Source organism: Phytophthora parasitica (genome assembly GCF_000247585.1).
Source record: "Phytophthora parasitica INRA-310 unplaced genomic scaffold supercont2.7, whole genome shotgun sequence".
In the NCBI taxonomy this organism is placed as follows: Eukaryota; Oomycota; class Peronosporomycetes; order Peronosporales; family Peronosporaceae; genus Phytophthora; species Phytophthora nicotianae.
The window spans coordinates 1451689-1459982 of record NW_008648993.1 but is presented as its reverse complement, the minus strand read 5'-3'; the positions used below and the strand labels follow the sequence as shown (position 1 = coordinate 1459982).

Sequence of the window (8294 nt, the reverse complement as noted above, 5' to 3'; positions counted from 1 at the left end):
GTAGTAAGAGTGCAAGTTGGACAGCCGCGTTGGCCTCTTTGACGTCCATCCGACACGCACGAGCTGACGCCATAGATGGCCGAAGTCCACATCTCGCACGTCGATTGTTGATAGCGCCTCCTCTTGAGCTTTTGTCCGCGTGCTTGATCTGACTGGCATCTTCACTCCAGCCCGCAAATTCTGAACTGGTGGAGCATATCCACCACCCACCAAATGTACGGTTTCCTGATAGTGGGACAGTGTATCCAACCACAGCCTTTTTATTCCCTGTCGCGGGCTACCTTTCCAAGCTTATATTTTGTTTGTCGCGAAACAGACTTGATTAAAGTATTGAATCGCCGCGTCTGAGCCATTTCCTGTTTATCTTGAGAATTAAGTCGTAAGTTACGACTTAGTGTTTTCGCTGCGTCGTAAGTTACGACGTTGGTAACCAAGGGGTTAAACATGCTACTTTTGCTCAACGTTCAGCTTACATTCGAGGTTGGCTGATTGTTGAGCGAGATAACATCGAGCGAGTTTCGCAGTACCGTGGAATTAATCATTTGAGGGCTGTCCATACCAAAGGTATTTCCCAGTATAATCTATTGTTAAGGTGTAACCATTGAAATAACCCGACTGCACGTTTATTGGTTGAAAGTGTAACCCTCGATTTACGTTTGAGCACACCAACCAAGAGATCGATCCCACGCGATGAGGCTGACGTCGGACGTGATTCTGCGCGCGCAGGTGTCCATCAACCCGCTGCGTGAGCGCGAGCTGAACCTACGAGGTACTTCCTCTCGTGCTTAGTCGCTTATGTGCATCGATTACTGACGTGATCTGCAGGTTATAAGGCGCCTTCGATCGAAAACTTGGGCGTCACACAGGACGGATTTGACTGCATCGACTTCTCGGACAATGAGATTAAGAAGCTTGAGAACTTCCCGCGCCTGCGCCGACTACGCATGCTACTGCTGCACAACAATCACGTGTCCAAGATCCAGGAAAACCTGGCGGAGGCTATCCCCAACATGGAGTTCCTCATGCTTACGGGTAACCGCATCGCTCAACTCTCGGAAGTGGACCACCTCGCCTGCTTTGCCAAGCTTGACACGCTCTCGCTAAGCGGAAACCCCGTGACCAAGCGCAAGTACTACCGTGAATACGTTATCTACAAACTGCCACAACTGCACGTCCTCGACTTTAAGCGTATCCGCCCTCGCGTAAGTTTGCCCGCTAAACTTGCGTTTGCAAGGAAGGAGACGAAAGATCTAATTGTTGCCCTCGGTGTGCTGTGACTGATTCAGGATCGTGAGGCTGCCAACGCGTTTTTCAACTCGGTTGTCGGACAAAGAGCCATGAAAGAGGCCCACGGTGAAAGCGTGGCTGAATCTACACAGGCCATGAAGAAGGTTTCGATCGCTCAGCAACAGACAGTTCCTGCAGTCAGCGCAGTACCTCCACCACCGCCACCGCGTGCTCCAGTTTCGCCAAAGAAGGAGGCCCCAATCAAGGCTAAATCGCCAAAGAAGGTGGCTCCAGTCAAGACGGAACCACCAAAGAACACTGCTCTGGCAGAGCCGATGGAGGAAACGCCAGAACCGAAACACGAAGCACCTTCAGCTGACGTGGAAATGGAGGATGCAAGCGAGGATCAGGCGGCAGTATCATACACGCCGCCGAAGCCGATTGAGCAGATGACTGTGACTATCTTGCGTGAGGAATTGAAGAAACTAGGCTTGTCCATCAAGGGCTTGAAGGCGGAGTTAGTGAAGCGCTTGAAGGAAGCTGCTGGAGAAGCATAGTCCCTCAGTATACTTTACCACCGAGATAGAAAAATGAGCCGAAGATGCAGGGTACGGATGATGCACGCATCAATGCAAATTACCAACTCGGCCTTGATCCTTCAGTGAATATTTTGAACAACACAGCTCTGCAAAATGTGCGTAATGAGTACAGTATCCGACACGAATGATGCACTCTATCTGCTTTGAATGAACGTCAACCTGTCGACATCATTCCCGTAAAACAAACTCAGCAGCACAGCACTTCAATCCCTCTAATACGGCGCAATGCTTCGACTTAAACTCTCCGCACGATCGCGGCGAGTCTGTGCGAGCTTTTTGAACTCCCCCTTCTCGTACTTGTACATGAGTGGAACGCCTAGATAGACATAAACCGTAGTATTAGATACCACGGAGCAAGGAAATTTGGAAATGAGACCGCCTACCGGTCGGAGCAAGCAGCAGGCACTTCTCAGGTGCTGTCTTCTCCAACTTCATCTGCTCGCTGAACTCGTTTGCATCCATGCCATCCAGGTACTTAATGAGCGTCCGGATAACAAAACCGTGCGAGGACACTAACACGTTGCGTCCCGCAGCAAGATGAGGTAGGATAAACGAGTTGAAAAATGGGATGGTCCGTTTGTGAATGTCTTCGCAGCTTTCACCATTTTCGCCTGGGAATCGCGTGTAATAATCGTTTCGGATCTTCTTCACGTGTTCTCTGTTAAACATGACGGTATGCTTTGTGCTTGGCACACCCTAATATTTCATCCACAACATATATAATTGCGTTAAATAACTCACTTTCAATCGAAGCGAGTAGCAACATGATCAAACCTGCAGATCACCGAAATTGCGCTCATTTAGTGTCGGAGACACATACACTGGGATGATCTGTATCATCGGACGCAAATTAGTCCTCTCGACACTGAACCAACGACACCAAGGTTGTCACGTACGAAGTCGTAGGGGTTCTTGTCATTGACTCCCTCAAAGGATGGGTTTTCCAGTGGTGAGCGATGTTCCACAACTGGGGTTTTCTTACTGGAGTGCACACTCAATGCCAGTGACATGGTCGTGCGTGCACGGTCCATCTGCGAGCAGAACACCACGTCGATCGGTACGTACTCCAACCTCTTTCCCGCCTCGTAAGCCTCCTGCATGCCTACCTCACTGTACAATCAACACCCCACTTCAGTTAAGTCATAAGTGAAGACTCACCCACACTTAATCGGATCGCCATCACCTCAAGGGAATGTCGATGGATCCGGCATAGCGCCACAAGTCCGAGGGGCGATCAGGCTTGCGGTTCCATACGCTCTGACCGTGGCGCAACAGGATGAGCGTCCCGAAGCTGGTGCGCGGCTTGTCACCTTGACTGTCTGCAGCCCCTCCTGGTGCCAGCTTGGCCCAGCTCGAGTCGCACTCGCCGTTGCGCGTATCCCAGTGCTCCACGTGCGCGTGCGGAAGTTGGTAACGTCGTTCAGAGGGACGCACCGAGTTGCAGCACTCGCCATCTCCGCAGCCGCATGCCTTGAGCTCTTGTTGCCGTTTTCTCTCCGTCATAACTCCTGCTGCAGCGGCCACGACAGCCACCAGAAGAGAAGTCAGACCCACCACCACCTTCATGCTTGCGTATCGTTGCTCTACACTGCCGCACCTGGAATCAGATGCTAACGTTTTCACGACGTTTGACATCAATTTCATAAATTTAGGTTCGTCGAGGACACAAATGTTGTCAACACGCAAGGGCTACGAAGATCAGCCGGATATCCGCCGAATAGCTCTAAACTTGTTGAAGCGGACGACATACATTCGGCACTACAAGGGGCTGAAGGTTCGTCAATCTCGTTGGTTGCACCGCTTGTGATCAGGAAGTCGAGCTAACTCAACTCCAGCTAGTTGTTGGGCTACGGATAGAATGTCTTGCTACAAGAAGCATGGACGATTCTTGGTTGAGCTGCACGTTTGGTGGTCGAGTCGCACAAGAATTGATCCAGCTAGTAGACCTCAACGCCGTCGAAACCTGAGAATGGGTATTCGTCGTCGCGGTCTTGTGCAGTCTTACACGGTAACGGGGACCTCGTCCGTCTCCAGAAGGTCTTCGAAGCAAAAGCATGGCTCGTTACTGCCTCCATGCTGATGGCGCTGGCCGAAACGAGGAATCCTCCTTTGGCACATGGCCAGTCTGCCAAAGCGGCAACCTTCTCATTGTTGACGTGAACTACGTGCTGAAAGACTTCCATGCCTCGACCTCATGCGTGTAAAGATCGAGAGCGCCGTAGCACATATCTGTTGACTTGCTTGGAGATGTAGGTAGCTTCCGTGATGATCAGGCCGCGCATTAAGAGTATACCGATAGAAACATGGTGGTCAGATAGGAGAATAGTGAAGGAAGCTCCACGCTGCTGGTTGGACGTAAGATTTCCGATAACTGAATCGTCAATGCAACCGGGTAGCCTTGCTAGGAATCTGGAGCGGAATCAACACCATTGACAGGTTTTTTTTTTCACTGATTCAATTTAGCGAAGGTAAGTATTTCACCAAAGACGGTCACATATTGAAAAATTGTCTCGTGTTAATCTGGTCCATCATGCGCATAGACAACATGAAAGTGACGTGTGGCTGGCCACCTTGATATGCTGCGAAGGCTTTAGGCAGCGAGGCACGGTACAAAAAGGGAGGATTGGTTCTGATGGTCTACAACTCTCCGAGCAGCGCAGTCACATCCTCCACCGTGAGGTCGCGGTCGTCCTTCTTCAGGATAGCGCGAACCGCGTCTGAGGCACCAGTGTTCGGCACTGATAGCGTCTTGTCCACGAAGTTTGGCAGTCGGTCTTGGTTGGCGTCAACCCACCGCAGATATGTGAGCGATTGCTCTGGCGTCAAAATGGAGTGCAGCATTTCTGTCTGTCGCTGGACCGCCTCCGAGCGCTGCTCGAGGCTCCTTTTGAGTTTGCTTAAATATGTCTGTTGATAATTAACAATAGGTCAGTACTCAGACTTTCGAGGAATGAGCAACCCTACTCAGCAACATACCACAGCCATCGCCACCCGTCGGCGTTCCGACTTGCTGCTCTTCGAGTCACCCGATCTGCATAGGGCACACATCCGTTAAAACAAGATGCAATTGGAAATGATATCGCTATGATAAGGTAACATACTTGTACAGCGACTTCAGTTTTTCGTCCTGCTCATAGGTGAGGGCAAGGTCGCTTGTCAGAGTCGACCACAGAGTGTCCTTCTTCACCACATTGGGGTTTTTCTTCTTCTCTGGTACGTCTCCTGCGTTCTTTGATCCCATTCCATTAGCTTCGTCGAAAAACGACTCGTCCTGGATACTAAGCCACAGTAAGAATCGGCAGTACGGAGGCAGCAGCAAGTTGTCGAGTTGACGGAAATTATAGTCCTTCACTGCAAGCCGTTCCTATGACAATCAATACATCAAGATAAGCACCATACAAATGGTTTGCCAAGCACAACCACCCACGCACCACACTGTTCGGCCCGAATCTCTCCTGAATCAGCATAATACCCTGACGAATCTTTTCCTGCACCGACTAAAAACACGAAACGACAACGTCAATACCAGTCGCAACGGTTAGATCCGAAGTTTAGAGCACTGTTACCTCCTCGGAGCCGCCGTTCTTCCTGTCCTCCGCTAGGCTCTTCAAAATGTCAGAGCGTACTTGGTTCAGCGCCTCATCCGCGCGCTCCAAATGCGTCGCTCGCGTCGTATCGATGCTCTCCGTCAATTGAGACACCTGCATCGCATTAAAGCACTCGTCAGTTTAATAAACTCATCTCGTAGCGCCAAAACTACACGTGCCTTCTCCTCTAGCAGCTCCAAGTACTGTTTTTTGCGGCGTCGACTCTGGCGTGCAGACTCGCGATTCCTGGCCAGTCGTCGCTGTCGCTTCTCGTCTGAGTCCAGATTTCCCGTGTTGGACGACGAGTCGTCGTCATTGGCAGCGGGCCGCATCATGGAGCTCTCTTTGAAGCCTCCTTGCGGTTGCTGGAAGGTGGGTGCGGCCGGAGTACTGGTGGTGGGTGGTCCGGCAGGTGTCAGCTCACTGCCGAAGGTCCGCTCGGGTGCTAACGGGACGGTTTGGCCCAGCGTGAACTGCTCGGCAGTTGAGGCGACGGTGTTCGTCGCTCCCGGAAGCGTCTGTGGCATCTGCTCAGCCGCCACATCGGCTGATAAGAAGTAGCTTAGCAGGTCGTCGTCTTCCGCCGTGAGGTCCATGGCCATGGCTGCGCGGTTGTGCCGAGGTCAAGGAGATTGAATTGTCCAATGACAGCTCCTACGCGCTCGACGTCAACGTCGGGATGTCAAATCGTCTTGGATTGAGTATGTCGCTTTTGGCCATTTGTGATGGCAGCGAGTTTTAACACTCTTACATAATACAAGTAAAATTTTGTATCGACACAGAAATAGTCAAGCAAATTGAGAATATTTGCACGTCATGTGCTATAGCAGTGATAAGCAGAATCAGAAAACGACATGATTCTCAACGGGCATTATTTAATACTCTCTATTGCAGTTAAAGTTTCTATTTTAGTTTCTTCTGAGTGTTGGTCTATTTCTTCCGGCGACGCTCACCCTCATTCCAGCAAAGCTCAACACCCCAAGACAAGCAGTTCCTTCCACCCATGGCAGAGCACGTAATTAAGTTATCAACCGAAGCGCCCGATGTGAGCGACTCCGAAGTAAGTTCCCTCTGCGGCAGTGAGCTGGAGCTGGAGATGGCCTGGGGTGAAGGTCCCATCGCACCGCTGCGCACCGAGGCTGCTGCTGACGACGGCGCCACCAAGAAGAACCTCATCGCGGGTGTGGAGCGCTCCGGCAGCAACGGAAACGGCTCCAGCCGCGCGCGCACGCCGCAGAAGCGTGGCAGTGAGTCGCCACTAGCACGTAGTAAGCGGCTAATCAACATCCACCCCATCCGTTCGGCGGGGTACCTGTCTAAGCCCAACGAGCTGCCGTTGGGCGTACGCAAGCAGCAGCGCTGGTTCAACGGTGCGAAGAGGAGGCTTAGGAAATAACTTTCTAGGCACGTAGACTCACGTTGTATTTATGCAGATCACCACTTTGGTAACCGAGCAGCATCTACGCGGTTGGAAGACTTGATGGAGCACATGGACATCAACGTCGAGTGGAGGTGCGTTCAGACGAGATGTTTACCGCTTGATGTGCCTAGATAATTGACTGAAATATGTGATTGATATCAGATCGAATTTCCAAAAGCTGGCTGAGCCTCAGAATGAAGACCTGCAGACCGAGTTCCGCAAGGGAGGAGGTGCACATGAGAACAATCGGTCCCATGCTCCACGCAATCGCCGCAAAGATGGATGGAATGGTGAGTGAGATGTTTGCTTTTACACATGTAGTGGTGCTCACGGTGTTGGGACAACTGTGCAGATGCTGAGCAAATGTTCACTCGGGTTGATCGCCGTGCACGGACATTGATGCTGCGGTCTTTCAGCTCCTTCGCGCCGTTTATTGAAGCAGTGGAATATGTTGTCTTGCACTTCATCCAGGTACCGTAAAGTGAACGAGTAAGGTCGAGGCCAAATACTTAACCACGGTTTGCTGCAGTGGCGAGAAGTTCCTTCAGAGCTGGAAATCGCAACACCGCTGTTCCGCATGTTAAAACACCCGATTGAGCTGATGAAGGCAAACGAGAAGGACGTGCGGTTGATACTGCCACTGCTGGACTCAGCCTTCCATCGACTGATCATTCACAGCGTCTGTCAGTTTTATGGCGTGCGATCACGAAGTGCGTTGTCTTTTTTTTCCTGTGTTCTGGCTGATGATCAGCATCTAATACCGTGTGACTTGCTCAGCCGAAGCGAACCGCCGCTTGAACACGAAAATCATGGTCCTGAAGAGCCCCAAGAAGAAAATTTTGGCCGATGACGTGGCCCAGATTTCGCTGTGCGAGTTCATTCGCGAGACGCGCATTGCCCGACGCCAAGTCGTCGCTGTGTCACCCGAGAAGGTCGTCGGCAACAGTCAGGCGTTGGAGCTGTCCAAAACCAGCGAGTCTAGCGAGGGCTTTCTGCTGGTAGAGGCTCCGCAGGTCTAACTACCTTCGTCGTTGACGGTGGCTGTTGCTGTGGGATATGTCATGCAGTGGAAATGAAGGCAGCTCGTGCGGCTATGGGTGGTTACGTTGGAGTTGAGCTCGTCCAACACGTAATCAGGATTCCATCTGGCTTCAACTCTTTTGTGTCGCATGTGCATGCACCTGTAAAACGCAGCGTTTAACTTACGCTGTTGCACCAAGTAGAGCTCGCTGCACTACTCTTGAGGTCCGCCATCCTTACAGCTTAGGCCGTAGCTCCTTATGTCTTGACTAGAATCCGCCTGGAGTGAATCGCAATGCTCACTCAGAGCCGTCGCTTCTTAGTCCGCGCTTATATTTGCTCACAAACGTAACCGACAGAAGTTCGCTCAGTTGAAGGTGCTCGTCGCACAAGTCTACGCACAATCGTACTTAGTGCGAACCTTGATTTTTCACGGGGGGA

The 8294-nt window shown here is 51.4% G+C and overlaps 5 protein-coding genes across 9 annotated transcripts; 2 read left to right on the top strand and 3 right to left on the bottom strand.

Annotated features, from left to right (window-relative positions):
- Window positions 1–643: 643 nt before the first annotated feature.
- PPTG_05491 (hypothetical protein) lies at window positions 644–2030 on the top strand. Its single transcript, XM_008899046.1, has 3 exons — window positions 644–769; window positions 826–1202; window positions 1287–2030. The coding sequence occupies exons 1-3, from the start codon at window positions 691–693 to the stop codon at window positions 1782–1784; spliced, it is 954 nt and encodes a 317-aa protein (XP_008897294.1). The 5' UTR covers window positions 644–690; the 3' UTR covers window positions 1785–2030.
- Window positions 1771–3517, bottom strand: PPTG_05490 (hypothetical protein). 3 transcript variants are annotated; one of them, XM_008899045.1, is made up of 6 exons: window positions 3010–3517; window positions 2933–2936; window positions 2723–2857; window positions 2601–2657; window positions 2210–2522; window positions 1771–2142 (listed from the first exon to the last, which is right to left on the bottom strand). In XM_008899045.1, exons 1-6 carry the CDS (start codon window positions 3468–3470, stop codon window positions 2039–2041), a joined length of 1074 nt encoding a protein of 357 aa, XP_008897293.1. In that variant the 5' UTR covers window positions 3471–3517; the 3' UTR covers window positions 1771–2038. The 3 variants fall into 3 exon arrangements, with proteins under 3 accessions (XP_008897293.1, XP_008897291.1, XP_008897292.1); XM_008899043.1 differs by having other exon boundaries at window positions 2723–2936; XM_008899044.1 differs by having other exon boundaries at window positions 1771–2522; window positions 2723–2936.
- A 246-nt stretch (window positions 3518–3763) lies between these two features.
- On the bottom strand, window positions 3764–4009 carry PPTG_21690 (hypothetical protein; the record flags this gene model as incomplete). The annotated part of the gene is made up of 1 exon (XM_008899323.1): window positions 3764–4009. One exon carries the CDS (start codon window positions 4007–4009, stop codon window positions 3764–3766), a length of 246 nt encoding a protein of 81 aa, XP_008897571.1.
- Window positions 4010–4048: 39 nt separating this feature from the next.
- On the bottom strand, window positions 4049–6123 carry PPTG_05489 (hypothetical protein). Of its 3 annotated transcripts, XM_008899040.1 has the most exons (6): window positions 5593–6123; window positions 5393–5527; window positions 5258–5323; window positions 4928–5190; window positions 4803–4857; window positions 4049–4733 (listed from the first exon to the last, which is right to left on the bottom strand). In XM_008899040.1, exons 1-6 carry the CDS (start codon window positions 6013–6015, stop codon window positions 4464–4466), a joined length of 1212 nt encoding a protein of 403 aa, XP_008897288.1. In that variant the 5' UTR covers window positions 6016–6123; the 3' UTR covers window positions 4049–4463. The 3 variants fall into 3 exon arrangements, with proteins under 3 accessions (XP_008897288.1, XP_008897289.1, XP_008897290.1); XM_008899041.1 differs by having other exon boundaries at window positions 4049–4857; XM_008899042.1 differs by lacking the exons at window positions 4049–4733; window positions 4803–4857 and having other exon boundaries at window positions 4899–5190.
- A 293-nt stretch (window positions 6124–6416) lies between these two features.
- PPTG_05488 (hypothetical protein) lies at window positions 6417–7852 on the top strand (the record flags this gene model as incomplete). Its single annotated transcript, XM_008899039.1, has 6 exons — window positions 6417–6783; window positions 6847–6925; window positions 6996–7123; window positions 7186–7304; window positions 7363–7543; window positions 7611–7852. 6 exons carry the CDS (start codon window positions 6417–6419, stop codon window positions 7850–7852), a joined length of 1116 nt encoding a protein of 371 aa, XP_008897287.1.
- Window positions 7853–8294: the final 442 nt, after the last annotated feature.